Source organism: Oratosquilla oratoria, chromosome 18 (genome assembly GCF_046742065.1).
Source record: "Oratosquilla oratoria isolate Oo_2021 chromosome 18, ASM4674206v1, whole genome shotgun sequence".
Lineage (NCBI taxonomy): Eukaryota > Metazoa > Arthropoda > Malacostraca > Stomatopoda > Squillidae > Oratosquilla > Oratosquilla oratoria.
This window is the reverse complement of record NC_134794.1, coordinates 65,481,108-65,504,333: the sequence shown is the minus strand read 5'-3', so window position 1 is coordinate 65,504,333 and position 23,226 is coordinate 65,481,108. Positions and strand designations below refer to the sequence as shown.

The 23,226-nt window shown below is 38.3% G+C and overlaps 1 protein-coding gene and 1 long non-coding RNA gene across 11 annotated transcripts in view; one reads left to right on the top strand and one right to left on the bottom strand.

Moving 5' to 3' along the window:
- LOC143035346 (inositol hexakisphosphate and diphosphoinositol-pentakisphosphate kinase 2-like) overlaps nt 1-23,226 on the bottom strand; it is a 247,704-nt gene that overhangs the window by 184,769 nt on the left and 39,709 nt on the right. For 8 of the 10 annotated variants that reach the window (XM_076202325.1, XM_076202328.1, XM_076202329.1 and 5 more), the window contains exons 3-12: nt 22,083-22,457; nt 20,736-20,875; nt 15,708-15,802; nt 15,416-15,570; nt 13,309-13,410; nt 11,483-11,673; nt 7,448-7,539; nt 6,357-6,459; nt 4,609-4,695; nt 3,982-4,170 (exon numbers count right to left, since the gene is read on the bottom strand). In XM_076202325.1, the coding sequence (XP_076058440.1) occupies nt 3,982-4,170; nt 4,609-4,695; nt 6,357-6,459; nt 7,448-7,539; nt 11,483-11,673; nt 13,309-13,410; nt 15,416-15,570; nt 15,708-15,802; nt 20,736-20,875; nt 22,083-22,457 (1,529 nt within the window). Of the gene's footprint in view, nt 1-3,981; nt 4,171-4,608; nt 4,696-6,356; nt 6,460-7,447; nt 7,540-11,482; nt 11,674-13,308; nt 13,411-15,415; nt 15,571-15,707; nt 15,803-20,734; nt 20,876-22,082; nt 22,458-23,226 lie in introns of all 10 variants that reach the window. The other 2 variants (XM_076202326.1, XM_076202331.1) reach the window with 1 other exon arrangement.
- Nucleotides 1-23,226, top strand: part of LOC143035347 (uncharacterized) — a 234,328-nt gene that overhangs the window by 197,348 nt on the left and 13,754 nt on the right. The window lies entirely within an intron of this gene.

Here is a 23,226-nt window from a genome sequence, read left to right as displayed (position 1 = left end):
CATACCTCTCAGGTATTTTATCTTAAACATATTTAAACTCTTCCTCTCTTATGTTTCATGTTTCTGGTCCATACACTGCTGTCAGCACAATCACCTTTTCATATAATCTCCTCTTAGTATCCATTCCCAAATGTTTATTTCTCATTACACTTTTTAATTCACCAAGGCATTTACTCATTTCTCTCAATCTAAATTCTACCTCCACCTCCATTCCTCCCTTTCCTGCCACATTTGCCCCACAGTAGCTAGAGCTATCCTTCCTCCACTCTTTCTCCCTTAATAATCACTTTCAGTTTTCTGCCATCCTCTCCCTTTGTAAATAGAAGAAGAAGAAGAAGAAGAAGAAGAATCCACTCAAATTATAAGAGGAATGACCAATATGTTGCCCCAGATCTCTTTTGCTCGAGACCCATGGCTCTCAGGTAACCAGAAACAGCCAATAGATTGGCCCACACGTCACTTATGAAAGATATTGTACTGCTGTTTAAATAAGTCTAGAGTAGGACAACATATGATGAGGTGTTGAGTGTTTTTTGTGTTGTGATTCCATCTGGAGCAATTTGCATCTGTGGCTAGGCCTATTCTTTGTCATTTCTGATTTAAAGCTATATGGTGGCCTGAACACAGATGAGCTAATGTGTGTGAATGTGGTTCATACTTGTCATGGGAGGGATTTTTCTGTACGGCTGGTGTCTGGGGTAGTTTAGTGAAGTACGAAGTTTGGTGGTTGGTCTTGGAGGATTTGTTTTGTAATCTGAGCATGAAAGGAATGCACAAATAGTTTTGCTATACCTGAAGAAAGGGAGACAGTATGATTTCAAGTTTATTTTCTCTCTCAGAACTGTTAGGTGGGGGACGTAAATGCAAATGTATCATTTACTTTCATTTGCTCCGAAAGTAATGTTGTTACAAATAGAATTCATTTCTTAAAACAAAAGTGCTTAAATGTAAAAGGAGTAAATATCAGTTTATTTACCTTAGTTAAGCTATGATGAAGTGATGAAGTTCTTGAAAAGTAATAAATCATTGTTTTCTCCAATTTCTTTTCTTATGATTTTTTTCTTTCACTGAAATAAACGCTGGCACAAAAAAAGTATGGGAAAAATGATAAAAGTCCATCATAACTTTCCAATTAGCCGTGGTAAAGCAGTGAAATTATGAATTTTGGGCCTATGGGTGTCAGATATAAAAAATGGAGAAAAAGCACATATTAGTTAATTATTTACTTTATCAATCCATTGCTAGCTCAAGTTCTTCAGACCAGAAACATAAAGCCCCACAGCAGCCAGCCATCATCTTTTGACCTTCCCATAGATCTCTCCACAAAGAAATGTTGGACTAGCCTGTGTTCTGAGAATATGGGCCATTTCTAAGCCTCTGTGTAGGAAAAAAGCAGTCTACAGCTGATAATACATACACTAAAGGCTCTTTTCCTTTAAAAGGAGGGTGGCCCAGCCAAGGTATACACACACCCTTCACCCATCCCACACCCATCCAACACATATTTGTTGTTTTAATAAAAAAAATTCGACCTTATCTGAAGGTCGAAATATTAGGTGGAGTTTAGGGTGTTATTGTTGTTGTTTTCATCATCCTTCCCTAAACTATCTAACTGAGCAGTCCCGTCTCTCTTAGGAATGCTACGGCTGGAATGGGTTTTTCCCACAAATTCCTTATAGATTATATAATGTGTTGTTGGCATGCATGATCACATACAATAGAGTCTTCCATAATGAGTTCTCTAGTATGGTGTCATGTGTTACATCTTGGACAGTTGTATGTAATACATATAACAAAGGCTTTCCCCCCCTTACACGGGGGGTAGCCAAAAAGAAAAAGGCATAGAAATCACTCCCACCCATTTCACTCTTCTGGTAACTTTCAAGGGCTGGATGGTGGCCAGGTGGACTTTGTCCTCTTAGAGGTGAGAGGATTAAGAGGGATGGATATCTGGGGGTCTGGCATGCAGCAATGAAGGTACTGGTATGTTTTGGAGACTGGAAGCCGAGATTCTCCTCTCCCATGTTCGTCTTTCAGGTCTATAACATGCAGGTATCAGTTGGTCCCATTATTTTTCTTATTTAAGCCATGAAGTAACATTAATTTTTCATACAATCGATATTGCATCTAGGTGTTCCTCATCAGATCTATATACCAAGAGCTTTGTCCAACTTATACAGGAGGTAGCCAAGTCAAAGACACATACCCCCTCCCACCCTGGGTCAAAAGCAATGTAGCAAGACACAGTACATCCACAGCAAGACCACTTCATTTAATTGGTGACCCCCCTCTCCATTCCCTCATATAGAAAATGAGAAGATGGGAAGAAAAATGGTCTCAAACTGTCTGGAAATAGATTTAATTTGGAAGTGGGAGGAAATAACTTCGCCAACCGTGTAGTTAATGAATGGAATAAACTTCCTGCAGAGGCAGTGCAATGTAGTTCAGTTCGAAATTTTAAGATCAGTTTATATAAACACTTAAGCAAGATACTGTAATGGCTACCATTTATTTGATATTATTTACTTACTTGTTTGTTATTATTTATCTGTTTATTTTTATATGATTATTATTTATTATTTTTCATCTGTCCATTTACTTTTATTTATTATTTACCTGTTTGTTTATCATTTAACTTTACCTATTTACTTTATTTATTATTATTTATGTTATTATTATTATTATTTATTTATCATTATTATAATTTTTGGCATCCGACCTAGTTATGAACCAAAAGGTCTCCTGTCAGCATGCTCCTCCTTTGTAAATCCCTTTGAGCTGATCAAAATATTATTCACGCATAAGCACCCCCTAACCCCCCATCCCCCGCCCCTCCTTTCCTTGCATAACAGTATCATCAGGTGATTTACCTTAATTGTTGGATTAAACTATCAACTCTACACCAGACACAGTTACATACTACCATCTACTCACAACAAAATGCAATGGTATCCAATGGTTCAGAATAAAAATCTACCATAATAGTAGTAGAAGTAAATGAGGTAGGGGAGGTGAACAAACTGTAGCATACCAGGAATAAATTAGTCTACCCATCAAACTCGACAACAATGATGAAAAGCCAAGGTTCCAAAACTGTTCACAAAAACAACAATATGCAATGTGAACATCAACTAACTCCCTATCAGATTTGGGGGTGTCTTGATTGACTGAATATAATCTGATTTCCATATAGCTGACTGAACTGAACTGTCCTCATCACTTCATCATTTGACTCTTGTCCACCTTGTTTGTAATGAAGAATCTGAGTACTTTGCTTCTTGTATAACTGACCATTCCCATGGCTAAGAGTTGGCACGACAGCTGCATTTCACTTCAAGAATCTTAAATATGGATGACTAAAGCTTGGAAGCACTTGGGGTTGGAAGAGATCTAGCATATTCATAACCTCTTAATCTGTATTTATTTGATATTTGAAAATTTGCAGAATATTTTTTCCAGCTCTGATTTGAAGAAATTTCCTATTTCATATACTTATGTCTCAAATGTAAATATTATGTCAAAAACATGTATTATAACTCTAAATGAAAGATTGGTGGTGGTGCAGACCATCAGATATAGTTTGACAACAATTAGCATCATCATTTTCTTACTTATATACCAATCCAGTACGCATTTTTCCTCTTTAAAACTACAGAATTTGGCAAATTTCTTTCATATCCAACATACAGTACCAAAGTTATTTTTCATTTTCATCAGTAAGCAAATTGGAAAAACATTTACTGAGGTAACACATCATCACACAACTAATAAATTATATTATGCACTTGAAGTAGAGAGCATGGCAGCAGCAGAAACATAGAATATCTCAGATATTAACTAGTAACTACAGCAAAACTAACCCAGCTACAAAACCAGCCCTTTCCACTGCACGCACTAATGCAAGCACTATCCTTTAACATGCAAGAGCTCCCTCAATGTATCTACACAGTTACTGCCCCTCTAGGGATGTAGAGTACTTACATTTCCAAAACACTCTTCAACTGTTCCAGCTTGCCCTTCTTCTCCTCGGTCTCTGGGTCAGCACGGTTCTGCTCAATCTCCGCTAAAAGGCCTCGAGCAATATCCAGCACCTCTTGCAACTGCTTTGGCTTCTTTAGCTTGATGTGACCATCCTTATAACCATCATGGCGGGCAAACAATTCAAAGAACCTAAAGAATACAAATCCCAAATCTAGTCAGACTCTGCATTGTAATAATAATGATGACTTGCATATAAAAATCCTCACTGCTAGAGCAATACTAACAACCAAATAAGTCAATATGCTAAGAATTATATTATAGAAAAAAAAAAACAATAAGAAACATCTAAAATTTTATCCATAATGTATACTCAGTGTTCTTCCCTATTCAAGAATCTTATTATAATCTTAACATTGGACAATATCAGAATTGTGAAAAAATGCAATCTAAGTAAACCTACAAATTATACAAAGAATTTGTGTAAACAAATGCTTAGTTATTTGGATCACTCCATTTTTCTTTTTTCTTTCTATTCAGTTTCATTCTGATTCAAGTATTTCTTCATGTTAAAGGAGTTTTTATCTTAAAACTGAATTTTCTTACTTCTAAAAAGCACAATATACATACTTTGGGTGTCTGACTTCCATTTTCATCTTCTGCTTTGGAGTACGATCACCATGTCTGATGACAGCCACCACACAACGTAGTTCCATCCTATAGAATGAGAAACATGGCTCATTTAGATATTATTCTACCAGTTAAATATGTACATTCAGATAGAAAGTACTTGTTAACTAACAACCAGCTCCAATGATGTAAGATTTATGCATGTTGTCTCTAGTTTTAACCTCTTCACTCCGGGGCACATTGCACGTCTGGCAGCATTAGCTGCCCGACGTGCAATGTTGTGTCATAATAATCGCATTATAAAAAATAACATCAGTGTTCAATCATTCGTTCTTTTTCACCCGTGTATTTTGATAACCATAGAAAATATGATGAAGCCAGTTTAGAGAAAATGGAGGTTACGTAGGTACGACTACAATAAATATAATCAAGATGCCGACGTCAGCATCATCGAGCACCCACCTGCTCCTCATGCCGCCTACGTAGGCGTCACCGTATGGAAGTGGTTAAAATTCCTTTTCTGCCTCCTTTTGTATCATATGATCATTTGGAATCATTCACACTTTGAATTCATAGTTTCCACTGGCAACCCATTACCTTGCTTCGCTACTCTAAATGAAATCTGTTATTTTTCATATATTTTTCACCCTTTTTCTTCTGCACTTGAAATTAATTCCACTAAAACAACACCAATAGAACACCTATATTCACATCAAAATCCTTCCCATACAGCAGCTACATGAGAACAATAGACACTTCTATGCAAGAGCCTTTGAATCCTTACGCCATACTGCACAAACACAGTCCAATGAACACAACATAAAAACATCCCCAGCAGTGTTTTACACAAACATCTACGAAAACCTGCTTCTACGACTTATAAACCATCCTTATAAAAACTCATATGCATTTACATCACAAAACAAGCACACCACAACACACACTACCAAATTCTTTACTCCACCAACTCCCACAGATATCAACCCAAAAATAGAAATCGTTACTCTGACAAGTAAAAATTATACTGTCATGCCTACATTCAGGTCACCACCCTGCATTAAAACAATACATACAAACAAAAAGGTCTTTTTCCCTTATAAGACAGGTAACCACATCAAAATATACACCCACACCCATTCATCACCCCTCCCATCTCAGCACTTTATGGATGAAGGAGCATTCCTGTCACCCTACCCCACACATTGCTTAGGTTGAAGGCAATCCAGTGAGACACAGTACCCCCACAGGGCCCAACAGCCTGACCTAGTTTACCCAAACCATTTCAACATTAAATGGCAACCTCCCCCTACATCATCTAATTGGGGAAAAAAAAAAAAAAAAATACATACAGACATATACCAAGGGAGGTAGCCAAAGTCAAAGGCATAAATCCACTCCCAACCATTTCATCCCCACATACTCCACTCCCATTCACCACCATTCCCTCCCTCTTTCCTTGGCTCTTCCTGGATGACAGGTCATCCCTGCATCTCGCCCACTGCCCTGGGTCAGAAGCAGTGTAGCAAGACACAGCACATCCGCAGCAAGGCCACTTCATTTAATTGGCGGCCCACCATTCTCCATCCCCTTGTGGAGAAAACAAGATGGGTAGAAATCCCTTCAGGCTGCATCAAAATATCATTCATATATACTTCCTCAGCAACCCCATCCCTCATCCAATCCACTCCACTCCATGCAAAAAACAATTAGGTAAATATCATCACTATCTCCAGTTACAAGAGGCTTACATTTTGCCAAGTGTGGTAGGCACAAAAGGAGGATCATCCAGCTGAAAGGGTATTGTCCATGGGATGTGGAAGTAGGGCGCAAGTTCCCGAAGAATCATATTACCTGTGGGTAGAAAAAGGGTGTCAAAAATAAATAAATAAATTGATAAACAAATATGCACATTTTCTGAAATGACTTAATACAAAGTTCACTTTTAAAAACCCACATCTTTCAACACTGCTGTACACTACAGATTCTGTTGTGGCAAATATAACATAAATTTATTAAACTGAGAGATAGACCTTAATATCTTGATCAACCAAGATCCTGATTGAACCAGGATCCAGTTGACATGAAACCTGACTTTGGTAGCACAATAATCTAAAAAATGTACCACAGAAACAAACGGATTCATCTACTATTCCCTGACAAAAAATTTCACAAACATCTTCCATATACATCCAGCATGCAGATATTTTGGAGATATGGTAATTGGAGAGTAAGAAACAGGATTCCATAAGCATTGCTCCTTTCCTGTATGCTATCTACCTACATACCAAGGGCTTCTCCCCCCTTATAAGGATGAAAGCCAAGTCAAAGGCATACAACCATTCCACTCCTATCCACCACCCTTGTTTACTCTTATCTTCGCTCCTTGTGGATGAAGGGTCATCCTTGTCTCCTGCCCACTGTATACTATAAATAGATAAAAACATCAACTCCCAAAACTATCTTTATGCCTGCTGCTAAGGACAGTATGGTGGATAGTACATACATATACCAAAGGCTTTTTCCTACCTTACAAGGGAGGTAGCCAAAAAACAAAAGCATAGAAACCACTCCCACCCATTCCATCCCCTACATACTCCACTCCCCTCTACCCTCTTCCCTCCCTCTTATCTTGGCACCTCCTGGATAATGGGTCATCCCTGGATATTATGTAAACATATTACCTTAGAAAGGTTGATGAGCCTGGTTAGCCATCTTATATGTTATTACTAATAAACAAAATAGTGCTAACTTATGGTTGTATTTACCAACATGTACATCAAAAGTTAATTTGTGACCAACTATACACATACAGAAATATATAAAATCACCGCTACCATACCTAAAATTTTTGCACAATCGTCATAGTACTTGGAGGAGTTCTTGACGAAACTAAATCCATTAACATCACAGACATATGACTTCCCATTGGCTCTGAAACATAAACAAAAGAATGGGCTCTAAAATTACTTCTATTGTGGCCAATTAAATAAATATATATATATATATATATATATATATATATATATACATACATATATATATATATATATATATATATATATATATATACATATATATTTACATACATATACTAGCCAAATTACCCACGTGTTGCTGTGGGCAAATGATGATCATTTTAATTTTTATAGAATTTGTGGAGAAAAGTTACACATATCAATATAACTCAATGGAAAAGGTAACACAAACAAAATGCTAAGAAAAAAATCAATTTGAGGAGGGAGACTCTCTTTGAAAATAAAATATACTCGGATGTGAGAGAAGAATTGAACTAACCTTTGATTATCTTTGAACTCTGTTCTATTACTGCCCACGAAAAAGTACATACATACATACATACATATACCAAGGCTTTTTCCCCCTTGCAAGGGAGGTAGCCAAAAAGGAAAAGGCATAAAATCATTCCCACCCATTCCATCCCTGAATACACTCCACAACCCTCCACCCTCCCTCTTATCTTAGCACCTCCTGGATGACGGGTCATCCCTGCACCTTGTCCACTGCCCTGGGTCAGAAGCAGTGTCGCAAGACACAGCACATCCACAGCAAGGCCGCTTCATTAAATCGGCGACCCCCCCTCTCCGTCCCCCCAAGCATAAAAGGAGAAGACGGGGAGAAATCCCTTCGGGCTGCGTCAAATTTTGCTCACACATACTGCCTCATCTCCCATCCCCCCGCCCATTCCACCTCATGCATCACATCATCATCCATATACAACCATTCTCCATTCACCCCTGTCTTCTGTCCTCTCCCGTCCTTCCTCAACAGACATTCCCCTCTTCCCCAAAGCCCCCTTCACCCCATCCATCCACCTCATCCTAGGACGTCCCCTCATGTTCACTCCCTCCACATCTGCCTTCCATACCTCTTTTACTAGTCTTTCTTCACTCATTCTTTCCATGTGTCCAAACCATCCTAATACTCTTTCATCAACCCTATCTCCCAACTCCCTTTCCACCCCCGTTCTTCTCCTCATCTCCTCATTTCTCACTCTATCTAGCCTAGTAACCCCCATCATACTTCTCAGACACCTCATCTTAAACACATTCAAACTCCTTCTCTCTTCCTCTCTTATGTTCCATGTTTCTGCCCCATACAGTGCTGCTGGCACAATCACTCCTTCATACAAAGCAAATGGCAAATTTATGTTAACTATAGAAATGAGTATGTTAATGTGAGAAGAGAGGAGAAAAGGAACCATGAGAAGGATATTATAGACAAATGCAAAGAGCAACCCAAACTATTCTATCGGTATGTGAATGGTAAACTTAAAAACAAACAGGAATTGGTGAAACTATGCCAAGGAAACATAGAATACACAGAAGATTTAGAGATGGCCGAAGTCATGAACAATCACTTTAAATCTGTTTTCACCAGAGAGAAAATACCAAATTGTGACATAGACAAAAACAAGAAATCTCCCCTCATGAATGAGTTTACAGCATCACTAAAGGAAATATCAGAACATTTATCAAGGCTGGATGTCAGAAAATCACATGGCCCGGACGGTATTGCAAATTGGATTCTAAAGGAGTGCAAAGAAGAACTAACAGACAAAATACACATCTTAATAAACAGCTCACTCAAAGAAGGAAAGATACCCGAGGACTGGAAAAACGCTAACATTGTACCAATACACAAAGGAGGAAACAAAGAAGAACCCACCAACTATAGGCCAGTATCACTAACAAGCACCATAGCCAAAATTTGTGAGAAAATAATCAAGAATAGATGGGTAAAACATCTGGAAGACAATGACATATTAAACCCAAGACAATTCGGATTCAGACAAGGAAGATCATGCTCCACAAACTTAATATGCTTTTACTCAAGACTAATAGACATAGTGCAAGAAAGAAATGGATGGGCTGATTGTGCATTCCTAGACTTGCAAAAAGCCTTTGACAAAGTACCACACAGAAAACTACTAAAAAAACTGGAACACATAGGAGGAATACAGGGAAACCTACTAAAATGGATAGAGGACTTTCTGACTGGTAGAAAGATGAGAGTAGTGCTCAGAGAAAAATATTCAGACTGGAAAGAGGTGATCAGTGGAGTACCGCAAGGATCTGTGCTGGCACCAATAATGTTTGCTATCTATATGAATGACATGGATGAGGACGTGAACTGCTACATGAGCTTCTTTGCCGATGACGCCAAACTGCTAAGGAAAATAGAAACTGATGAGGACTGTGAAGCACTGCAAGAAGACCTAAATAGGGTATGGAACTGGAGTCAGAAATGGGAAGTGGACTTTAATACTAAGAAGTGTAGCATAATGGAGTTTGGAAAAAGCAAAAACAGAATATCAGGAAAATATACAATTGGAACCAAAGAAGTAAAGAAAGTAGGATCCGAAAAAGATTTGGGAGTAATTATCACGAACGACTTGTCCTATGATATACAGATTAACAAAATTGTCGGGGAGACTTACAACTTGCTAAGATCAATAAAAGTGGCGTTTACATACTTGGACGAAGACATGATGAAAAAAATATTGGTTACATTGATAAGGCCTAGATTAGAGTATGCAGCGACATTGTGGTCCCCCAGTACCAAAAAGAATATAAAGAAAATAGAAAGAATCCAAAGAGCAGCTACAAAAATGGCACCTGCACTTGCAAACCTATCATACGAAGAGAGATTGGCTAAACTGGAGTTACCGACACTGGAGCAAAGAAGAGAGAGAGGTGACCTATTGACCATCTACAGAATCATGAAAGGCACAGAGGTACTCGATAGTGAGAGCTTACTTAACTGGGACAAAAGAAACACAAGAGGACATGGAAAGAAAATAAAAAAACATAGCTATAGAAGAGAACTGAAGAAAAACAGTTTTCCTCATAGAGTTTTGGACACTTGGAACAAACTGGACAATGGAATAGTATGCGCAAAAACCATTCATGAGTTTAAAAACAAACTAGACACTGCAAGATACAAAGGCGGGACATCACGAGCATAGCTCCCCTTCCCGCAAAATACAACTAGGTAAATACAACTAGGTAAATAAATACAGTCTCCTCTTAGCATCCATTCCCAAATGTCTATTCCTCATTACACTCTTTAATCCACCAAGGCATTTACTCGCTTCTCTCAATCTACATTCTACCTCCACCTTCACTCCACCTTTTCCTGCCACATTTGCACCCAAGTATCTAAAACTATCCACTTCTTCCAGTCGCTCTCCCTTAACCCCTTCCATACGGTGCCGCACACGTAGGCGTCATGAGGAGCAAGTGGATTCGCGACGCTGCCATATTGGCGTCTTGATTATATTTATTGTAGTCGCCCCTGTGTTTTTACATTCTCCCAAATGTGCCCTGAATCCCATTCTCTGTGGTTTTCAAAATTCGCGGGTGAAAGAGAGAACGATCGATATAAGCGGTGACTATATTTTATGATGCGAGTATTATTACGACACGTATTCAAGATTTTAAGAAAAAACTTGATGCTGAAAAATACAAAGACAGGTCACCACAAGCATAGCTCCCTTCCCATATAATACAACTAGGTACAACTAGGTAAATACACATACATATCAAAAGGCTCTTTCTCCCTTCTAAATGAGGTGGCCAAGTCAAAGCACTTACCCACCCCACACCCAAGCTACTGAGGCTTATCACACAAATATATGACAGAATAAAATGGCTGAGGTACGAAAACATCACTATATCTACAAAATAAACTTTGTTATTGTTTCCATGTTACTGAGGTCAACCCCTTCACTATTAATATGGTAACACACAAATAAAGAGAACTGATGGCACAAACTTCTAGGAACAAAAAACTTATCTATTCCTACCCAGACACTCCAACCCCTCATAGATCTCCCAACACTACCCTATATTCTCACCTTAGAAGATCAAATCCACACACAGTTTGCTTGAAGGCAATGCAGACTTTGCGTGCGATGAGCTTCTCTGTGTTTGACAAGATCACAGGATAACGTACTTCTTTTCCTTCACTATCCCTTTCCACTTTACCATCAAGTGCTGGGGATTTCCGTGCTTCTGCATGTGCATAGTCTGGGCCCACAGTGTAAACCTGTCATCAAGCAGAAATTAATTAGAAAGTGGTGATCACTGGGTTTTGGAAATGGCAAAATCAATCCGTCTTCACATGTTGTCAAGTATTAACTCACAAAACAAATAAGACGGACCAAGCCACTCTACATTAAAAGCAGAACCCCTACACATAAATCCAAAGGAAGAAAAAGAAAGAAAGAAAAAAAAAAATCATCATGACAGAACTGGCCTGACTCCAAACACAATACATATGATATGCTATCTATCTATATACCAAGGCCTTTTTTCCCCTTTATAAGGGAGGTAGCCAAATCAAAAGACAAGTACCAACTCCCATTCACCACCCTTGTTTCCCTCTCATCATAGCTCCCTCTGGATGAAAGGTCATACTTGTTTCCTGCCCACTGCCTCAGTCAGATGCAATGCAACCAGATACAGCATATCCACAACAAGGCTACTTCACTTAATCAGTGACCCCCCTCTCTCTGTTCCCTCACATGGAAATTATAGAAGACAGAAATCCCTTCAGGCTGCATCAAAATATCGTCCACACACAACCACTCCCCTCTGACCCCATCCTTCCCCCTTCCTTGTTCAACAGACATGATTTGCAACATATAATAACGCTGCCCATCATTCAAAAAACATACACAGTAGTGCAATTGAGAAACCTAAGAGTAAACCCACGGGTCGCTGCCAGATACCTCAAGACCATAGGTCTCCTCCAAGAGAGATCTAAAGTACTGCAATGGTTCCTCAACTTTCCTGGACCCAGAAAATCCAGGTTTCGTGAAGTGTAAGAGGGTATGTGAGAATACTGGTGTCAGCGTCTAGATTATATTTATTTTGTAGTTGTACACGAGTTACCCCTGGATTCTGTGAACTGGTTTGATCATGTTTTCTGTGTTTATTATTACTCAGAGTGAAAGAGGACAAGTAATACAGCAGTGACTTTATATTTTATAATACAAGAAGTATGCATCATACATTAGGCATCCAATGCTGCATGCGAGAATTTGACTCGTATTGAGGAGGTTAAAACAGTCAATTCTTTCAGCACTCATTACATGGTTACCAAGTCTATTTCATTAGTTAATCACCCTCATAGTAAATCAGTTCTTGCCTATTTCCTTCTTAAACTTAAATTTGTCCAACTTAAATCCATTACTACCAGTTTTGCCCTCCTGTCTTAATAAAATGACCTTGCCTGCATCACTCGCAACAGAACTTAAGTACCATCAAATGAACTTCACATTTTGCATTTTGCTTCCAGCCTGCTTACTACATACCTTCCTTCTTCTTCCTTTGCAACCATGCCAATATGTGCATGCTTGCTTTCTGTCACCTGCCTTCACCTCTTCATTCCACTGTTCAATCTTTTTCCTTCTTTTCCTACCCATCTACCTCATCCCACACATCCTCTTAAACTAAAAAATGAAATTGTCGCTCCATAACTAAGACTGAGATTTGAGGGCAGAGTACTGGCTAAGAAACATTCACTGAGGCAAGATACAGTTTTCTGTTAATCCAATTTCCACCAAATGGAAACAGTTTCTTCATTTGTTCAAAGAAGTAACTCTCCTGACTGAACTATTCAATGCTATATGGACCCCTCCCATACTTTCCCATGGTAGTTCCTTAAGCTGACACTTACCTTGACATCTGTGCCATCAGTAGGCATAAAGTCTTCATAAATGTATGACCCCATCTTGCGTACACGGCTCTCTGGTGAATATACACTGCTTCGGGACCCAATCTGTAAGAAGAGTATATTTGTACCTTTCTTAACTAATCCTTAATAGCAAAAGCAGAGCACTGTAGACCTATTCATCCATAAAGTTAAATGAAGAAAATCTATCTATTCTATATACCAAAGGCTTTTTCCCCCTTATGAAAGAGGTAGCCAAGTCAAAAGGCATATACCCACTTCCACCCATTCCACTCCCATCTCTCAAGAAGAATAAGTTTGTTTATTTAAATTTTATTGTATTTATCAATGCAGAAAATAAATATAATAAAATATAAATAAATAAACAAATACTCATTCTCCTTTCAGCCAAAATGACCCTCTTGTTCTTGTCACAAACACATTCCTTTCACTCTTTCCCATTCTGCGCAGACGGCATTTTATCAATTTTCCAAACAATATTGCCAGTCCATCCCTGGTGCACTGCATTCTTCATATGAAGCAGGATGCCTTAATCTTTACATTTTTCTCCACCTCTCTGTCATTCACATACATTTTTGTTTCTTTGCCATCCTGACCATGAATATTTATGTCTTCATTCATCCCATCTTTTTGCCTTGATCTAACTCCTCCTTTTACTGATTTGTGCATCCTCTAAGGTTTCTACTTCTATCATCTCTCATAATGTGACCTACCACATCAGCCTGACCTGTTCCACTCTTCTCCCATGTATGTATGCATAGGTATCCTCATCCATATACAAATTGAACAACCATTATAGTTACAAGAAGTTTGAAGATAGTACTAAGGTTTTACATAAGTAGTAGGGCATGACTGTGGATTAGGAATGGAGAGAGTGAATGGTTTGAGGTGAATGTGGTGTTGCATCAGGGTTGTGTGAAACTATAATGGTTGTTCAATTTGTATATGGATGAGGATATGCATACATACAGGTGAGAAGAGTGGAACAGGCCAGGCTCACCACAAGATGAGGAGCCAAGATGGCAGGGTGGAAGGGGTGGTGGATGGGAGTGGAGTATGTGGGGATGAAATGGGTGGGAGTGGAATTATGCCTTTTGAATTTGGCTACCTCCCTTGTAAAGGGGAAAAAGCCCTTGGTATGTATGTATGTACTACATTTAAGTTTCCCCTATTGTGTATTTGTAACAACCTCTCAAAAATGTTAACCCAATCATAATCTTCCCCACAATTACCAATTAAATGAAATGGCCTTGCTGTGGATGTGCTGTGTCTTGTTACAATGCTTCTGCCCCAGGGCAGTGGGCGAGATGCAGGGATATCCCATTATCCAGGAGGAGCCATGAAAAGAGGGAGGGGTGGTGAATGGGTGTGGAATATGTGGGGATGAAATGGCTGGGAGTGGATTTATGCTTTTGACTTTGGCTACCTCCCTTGTAAGGGGGAAAAAGCCCTTGGTATATGTATGTAATCTTCCTCATGTAAATGAAAGCCCTAAAAAATTATTACCCTTTGCCAAATACTGACATACCTGTATTACATACATACATATACCAAAGACCTTTTCCCCCTTACACAGGAGGTAACTGTATCCTGACTGCATTACCACAAAAAACTTATCTACTTCTTCCCCTAACCCCACAATGCTCTTCCCCAATCAGTGTATATTCATTCTATATCTATTACTGTCTTCCCCCATATGGGTATCAACTGCAAATATTATATGAAGTCAATATTCTAAAGACTTACATTTCTATAAATCAACACAGCATTCTTTTACGTCTGTAGACTATTTTCCACTAAAAAGAAAAATGTTCACTGTACAATATTGTAGGTATGGGTAGAAGCACTATATACTGTTGACAAAATACTATAATTTCCTTCTGCTACCACATGGGGGGGGGACATCTCGTACTACAATTCCCCACACTAGCAACCCCAAGACAACACAATATATCTTCCCTAAGGAACTTCTTGACTCACCCAGAGGCTGTTTCCAGTTACCTAAAACCCCCAAGTCTTTGGCAAGAGAGACCAGGGGCAACAAATCAATTGATCTACCTGCTCCACATTATCATTACCCTCCAAAAAATACCTTTCTAAATAGTCTTTGTGATCCTCCTCCCGCAGAAGTTGGGTAGTAGATGTAGATGTTGTGGTCCTCTGCAGACACAGGCTTCTCCACAAAAGGCTTGTTGAAGATGACACCATTTACTTCCACGTGGTCTTCCCCTTCAATAAGTTCCCGCTCTGCAAAGGATTGACGAGTGTTAAAATGAGTGCTTGGTAAGAAATTATTCAAATCCCACTTTACGATTAAACATATCACAAACTGAATATATAAATATATATTGCCAAGCATAAAAAATACAATGCAAAACACTTACTGGAAGGATCTGAGGAATCCCGATCCAGAATGGCAAATCTTGGCAACTCAATGCCCTCTCGCTGCAGGATGCTGTAGACTTGTCGACGGTCCTGCCGCAGGAGTGAAAAAGACACCAAGGGGAAACATTTCCTCTCGATTAAATAAGGGTCAATTGGATATTTGGGTTCATATGAGATGCATGGTATAGTGCACAGAATTAACTTAGTAAAAGAAGTGGGCATGCTCAAAATATCTAGTATGCTTGCAATAAACTTAGAAAAGGGTCAAAGGCTTCCTTCAAAAGGAGTTTACTAATGACAAAAAGCTATAGTTTAGTAGCTCACTTCAATGAGAGAGTACTACTGAATAAAAGCTCTAAATGATGAAACCACAACAAGTTTGACCCCTTCATTACAATGCCATCCCCAAAACTGATCAAAGTCATCTGTCAATGGCCAGAATAATATATGCAGAGTAGGCCATTGTATTGAAGGGTTAAACACAACAGTCTTAACCACTATGCCAGTGATGTCCCTAAGGCTGGACAGTATTACAGTAAAATTTGTTAAACATATCACCAAAGCAAACGGGTTACAAGAGCAAATCTTAACCATTTAGCGAACGATGCCCCCTTGGTTGAAGACAACTAACAGGTATTAGCTGATGGCAAATCTGTCGGGCATATCACTTTAGCAAAGAGGTTGAAGAGAAGATGCTAAATGCCTTATACAAGGCACACCAGGGTAAAAGAAGCTTCATAACAAGAACCCTAACATGCAACCAAAGTTCCCTTGTATGACTCCCAACAAATGACATACACCCAGTTACTGTTGCAGCTACAGATCATGTGGAAGTTTACATGTAACAAAACCTACCCACAACAATTACAGTAAGATCAACCTAACTAAAAAACTGGTAACTGCACACAAGCTAAAGTCATGACCATGTTCACAAAAAGAATATATAACAAAATCTACCTATAACATTTACTGTAATACCACTAAAAAAAGTTAATAATAATAGCTATACACAATCTAAAGTGACAAACAGCTTGATAAAAATCAGATGAAGTAAGAGCTACCTAAAACATTTACAGTAATATCAACCTAATACTAAAAAATTAATTACTGTGCACAATCTAAAGTGAAGACCATCTTCATGGAAACCATACATAACTAGCTGCCTATGACACTAGTAAACAGATTACCACAATCTAGAGTGAGAAACTAGTGTGTACCTATGGTTTCCTCCCTCTTATAAGAGGGGTGGCTAAATCAAAGCACTACCTACACCAAAACACCCACTCACCCATCCCTCCCATCTCAGCGTCTCTGGGATGAAGGGTCACCCTGTGCCCCACAACACTGCTTGAGTGAAATGCAGTGCAGTGAGGCACGGCAAGTGAGAAACACTGCCACAAAAATCAAGTATTCCATCATGCCACAAAAAGATTCATTAAAAAAAAGACATCCTAAGATACGGTTACATTTTCCGGTCAAAACCACTGGACCTCACAAGCTTTTAAGCCAAAGCATTTGAACCATTGAAAAGAGTTCTCAACCAGTCATTGTTGATCTCATTGGTTAATTTTAGTGCTCACACCTCACCATCTATTGCACCAATCTAGGGATGAATTAATGAAAATGACCAATGACATTGCATTTACAGAGCTGGGTGTGTTACCACCAGAGAGGTAGTGCATTAACATCAATGCATTACCAAAAAATCTGGGGTGTATTTCCATTAATGCATTACCAATTTTAATTTCCTTAGAGCAGTCCACGTTACTGCATATGTATTTACCTAGTTGTATTTACCTTGTTGTATTATACAGGAAGGGGAGCTATGCTCTTAGTGACCTGTTTTTGTATCTCTAGTTTGTTCTTAAATTCTTATATGGTTTTTGCACACACTATGTGTGTGTGTGTATTTACCTAGCTGTATTCACTTAGCTGTATTTTACGGAAAGAGAGCTATGCTCGTAGTGATCCGCTTTTGTATCTTTCCGCATCCAGTTTGTTCCAAATATCACTCTGTGTGGGAAGCTATTCTTTTTCAGATCTCTTCTGTAACTGCCCTTCTCAAGTTTCTTCTCATGTCCTCTTGTTTTTCTTCTGTCCCACTTTGAATTCTTTCTAGTTTCTTATGTTCTTTTTAGAACTAGGTGTCCATGGTGTCGCAGCGTACTCCAATTTTGGTCTTATCAGTGTAACTAGTATTTTCTTTACCATTTCTTCATCCACATAGTCAAAGGCTACTTTCATTGATCTTAACAAGTTGAAAGTTTCTCCGACTAATTTGTTGACATGTTTGTCTGGTGTCATGTCATTTGAGATAGTTACTCCTATGTCTCTTTCCAAGTTTACATTTTTTACTTCCTTTGTACCAATTTTATATTGACACAATATTCTATTTATGCTTTTTCCAAATTCCATTATGCTACATTTCTTAATGTTGAAGTTCAATTCACACTTCTGACTCCATTTCCAGACTTTGTCCAGGTCTTCTTGAAAAGATTTGCAGTCTTCCTCTGTATTTACTCTCTTTAGTAGTTTCGCTTCATCTACAAAGAAGTTCATATCGAGTTTTTGTCTTTCCTCCATTTTATCCAAGCTTTATCCCTTTTATCATTTAACTCTCTACATCTTCTGTTGTACCAACATTTTATCTATAATTGTTCTTGTTTTTATCTTGGAACATACTTTTCCACTCCTTCCTCATAAATTTGTGTCAAAATTTTCCATTCCTCTTCAACTGTTGTCTCCTCTTTGTATATTCTTTCCTCGTCTGCTTTTCTCATTTTATAAAAAAAAAAAAAAAAAAAAAAAAAAATCCATACACCATTCTTCCCTTTCTATATTATTCTTTTTTCCTGTGTATTTTTCTTCATTTAGTTCTGGTTCTACTAATATGTGGTCACTTTTATTTAGTGGTTGGTGTCTTATATTCAATCTTGTCCACTATTTCAGGTTCTGATGTGATTATTAGGTCTAGTCTCAATGGTTCTTCCTCATTTCTACACCTAGTATTCTCTTGTATCCATTGTGTCATTGTATGTTCTATAATCATATCAAGAAGTACATTTCCCCATAGGTTGTCTCCACCTTTTACTGTCATCTCTTCCTAGCAGATTTCTTTACAGTTAAATTCACCCATTATAACTATTCTTCCTCCATCTTCCATTATCTTATTTAGTGTTATCCTTGTGACTTATGACATATTCTTGTGTTCTCTCTCTTCCCACAAAGCTCTTTTAGGAGGCACATAATTTACCTCAAACTTCCTGCTTTTCTTGTCCCTGTCCTCTATTTCCATCACAATCATTTCCACTCTATTCTTGCCATATGTAACATTCCTCACATTTATATCCTTCTTAGTACATTCATATCCTTCTTAGTCAGGAACATAACTCCACCACCTTGTTTTACTTCCCTATTTCTAATCCAATAATCATATACACCATGTCCTACACTGTTGGGTGGTATTGGACCTTTCAATTTTGTCTCCACAATTCCCATTATGTCAGGTTCCTTTTCCATCAGGTAATCATTCAGTTCATTCAAGCCTGTTATTAATCCATCTATATTTGCGAAGGACACTTCTAATTTTCTGTTACCTCCATCCTGTTTTCTGTTTCCCTTCTGTTTTTCTCTCCTATGAACCATTTCCTCACTTTCATATCCACTACTCTCCAATAGAAATTCTCTTTGTCTGAATCTGTTCTGTTCTTGTTTTTTTTCCTTAGCTTTGATTCTTTTTGTTTTCTCTTCCTCTCTTTCCTCTTTATTCATCTCTCTTTTTATCCATACCTGTTTGGACTGATCACTTTCTGCTAGTTTTCCTGTTTTTGATAAGACATTCTCTGCTGTTGTTTGTGACCTGAATTTAACTCTAATTGGTCTGGTCTTGTCTATACTGTAGTTTCCTAGTCTATATATTTCTTCAATTTCTTTCCCTATTTTCAGTTCACCTTCATGAAATATTTTTAGTACCTTGTTCACTCTTTCTCATCTCTTACTCTTGTAGTCCTATTTGGATTATGTTTCTTTTTCATTCCTAAAATAATTATACTTTTTTTTATATCTGCTAAGTCTCTTACTATATTCTCCTTCTCTCTCATCACTTTAATAACTGTATCCTTAGTGTGTTCCTTCATTTGTTGTTTCACTATATCTCTAAATTCAATTTTGCTATTCTCCTGTCTGGCAGTAATGGGCCCAGCTCTGTGTATCTAGCAGTGACAAGCAAGGTAACCAAATGACTTTTTTTTTTTCATGCAATGGCCAACAATGTATTCAATATTGTATCTTTGTTTTCTATTTCTTACACAAGTCCTAAATTTCATCTTTTTATTTTTATTTAATAATTTTAACCACACAAATGGCCATCAAAAGTCCATATCATTTATGTAATAATATCATAAAATTCAATATCTTAATCCCTATTCCTATCAAAACCTAATGTATAAATGTCATATTTACACTGTATGATGAGGTATGACGGAATTTCCAAGTCTAACCACCAAAACAGACATTACCCCATTAGTGCAATGGTGTACTGTAGAGATTTTGTTGCAACAAACTCCAGGTGATTTCATTACATGGCGTTTGACGACACAAAATGTATACAGTATACCACAATACTATGAAGGATTACATGGCTGAAGGTGAGGGAAAAGAATAACAAAAATATCATACAAATATTATCATCATTCAGGAGTTTACATATAACAAATAACAAATCTGACCTTCTACAGCGAATTTGTTATACACATATCCCTTTGCCTACATTTATGACTACCATGTCTTAAACCTGAGAAGCTAATTCTACTCAGTCTTTTGAGTATTTCAGGTATAAAAACCTAACAGATCCTCTTTACTTCCTTTGGAGAAAAAAAGCAAAATTTTGGTTATTCAAACTACTCTACACTTTTTGAATATTTCAGGAAAAAAAAAAGAATAATGATAATAAAAAGAACCAAGCAACTCGAGGCCCCATAGATATTAAAGCACTACATAATACTACACCTGACTATATGCAACTCACCTGCAAGTCATATTGCATGGCCAAGTTGTTGATGACATAAGGACGACGTAGATTGGCATAATCAATGGCCTTCTCAAGGGGGAAGCCCTTGGAATGGAAGCTCACAAGACAATCACATAATGGCCATCGCTCCACCGGCTCCTACAATAATGAGAAGTCCAAACATAATCTAACAATTATACAAACTGATATTGAAATCAAACACATTTATTTTGAGGTTATTCTGATAGTATCCTGACTACAAAATTCTAACTCTTATAATCATCTTCAAATCACATTTACTGTAGTCTGAACACACATCACTCTTGTTATAAACTTGGAATGCTGAATTTCTGACCATCTTTCCTTCTGCTTCTGCATTCCTGCTCTCTAGCTTAAGCTAGGCCAAATGAGAGACAGGGGCACCCCAGGGCCCAGGTGTCTAGGTGGCCAGAGAAGATTAAGTATGCAACCAAGGTTTTATATAGTTAAAGCTGCTAAAAAAAGGGAAAAGAAGAAAAAATCTTCATAAAGTTGTCTATGTTTTTTTTTTTTCTCTCTCCTTCTGAGTAGTACCTTTTTGATTGGTGTAGGCATTGGCAGTAATGATTTTAGCACTTGAAGAGAGGGTCCTTAATGCTTGCTGCCCTGGGGCCCCCAATGGCTCTCAACAGCCTTGGCTTTATCCAGTGACAGTTAGACAGTCATCCCTCCCCATAAATTCTGCACCTTTTAATACATGTACACATTGGTCATATCCTGTTTCTCCCTTTGTTAGGTCCTCAGCACTATTGTAGCTGCTTTGGAGCTGCAAGTTTCTGATCAATGAAACTCGAGGCAACAATTATTATTATTATTCTCATTTGCCTATGTTTAATATCTTCAGCCTCTCTACACGTGATCCCTTTGAATCAGGAACTGAAATACAACTTCTATAACATTGCTCAATATTCCAAGTTTCATTAAAGCCACTGGATTATAAGTACTTTAATCACTTTTTCATTCCTCTGTGTATAAAAAAAAACTTTCATGTCATCAGGTACAAAAAATTATACACACAGATAAATTTCTAAATATGAAAATATGTAGTTACATATTCTAACCCCTTTCATACCAAGTGTCACTTTTCTTTCCTTTCTTTTCATTCTCCACACTGGGCATTGCTCTTCCTTTTGTTATGACTGCTGATAGGCTATTCATCTCAAGGGCACCCCCTTAGTAGCAAAGGTGTTATTCCCTACATCAACCACTCCCATAACAAGTGTCATTTCTCCTTTCCTTTTGATTCTTGCCATGCTATTCAATTCATTTCCATGACATTACCTTCATGGTAGGGGTAAAATGCTGCAGTTGATCTACATATACTCACCTTAAGAATAACATGTTCAGGGAAGACAGTGGTCCTGATGTATTCAAATTCTTCTAGGCGAGTGAGAATTTCTATCATGGGCTTAGATGCAGACTTTTTCTCCATGGCACATATCCCCACAACCACTTGCTTCACTCCTTCCATGTCTTCCTCATCTTCTTCCTCCTCATCCTCTGCTTCATCCATTCTTCCTTCGTCATCCACAACTGATGAAGTTGCGTACATGTCCGGCCGCCATTCTCCTTCCATTGTTTCCCCTCTGTTGTCCTCTCCATCAACTGTGTTTCTTGAACTGGCTCTCAGCAGGCGGCGCTGACTACCCACCCACCCCGCCCCGCCTGCTCTTGCGGTGTGGGTGCCAGGGGCACCATCAACCTAGGGGTGGAAATATCAAGCTTTTAGCATGAGAAAGTAGAAAAAAAAAGGAAAAAAAAAAAAAAAAGTCACATACAACTATGTTGAGCCTCCTCGTGACTGTTATGCTTAACCTCACAACAGCACTAAAACTCAAGAACACATTGTAATTTTTCCTTTTTGCATCACTACAACCCATGACAATTATATATTGAGTTGCCTAGATTTACAAGACAAACATGTACTACTCACTGATGTTTGACTGGTGACTTGTTAGCACAGAGTCAAAAGACAGTTATGCATGAACACGTGGCCTGAAGCAACAAAACTGAAAGTATTTATCTAATTGTATTTACTGATTGTGGCAGGGTCGGAGGAGGGATTGAGGAAGCTGGTGGCAGAGTTTGGGAGAGTATGTGATAGAAGAAAGCTAAAGATAAATGTGGGTAAAAGTAAGGTGATGAGATGTACAAGGGGTGAAAGTGGCAGTAGACTGGAAGTGAACATTAAGGGAGAGCGACTGGAGGAAGTGGATAGTTTTAGATACTTGGGTGCAAGTGTAGCAGGAAAAGGTGGAGTGAAGGTGGAGGTAGAATGTACATTGAGAGAAGCGAGTAAATGCCTTGGTGGATTAAAGAGTGTAATGAGGAATAGACATTTAGGAATGGATGCGAAGAGGAGACTGTATGAAGGAGTGATTGTGCCAACAGCACTGTATGGGGCAGAAACGTGGAACATAAGAGAAGAAGAGAGAAGGAGTTTGAATGTGTTTGAGATGAGGTGTCTGAGA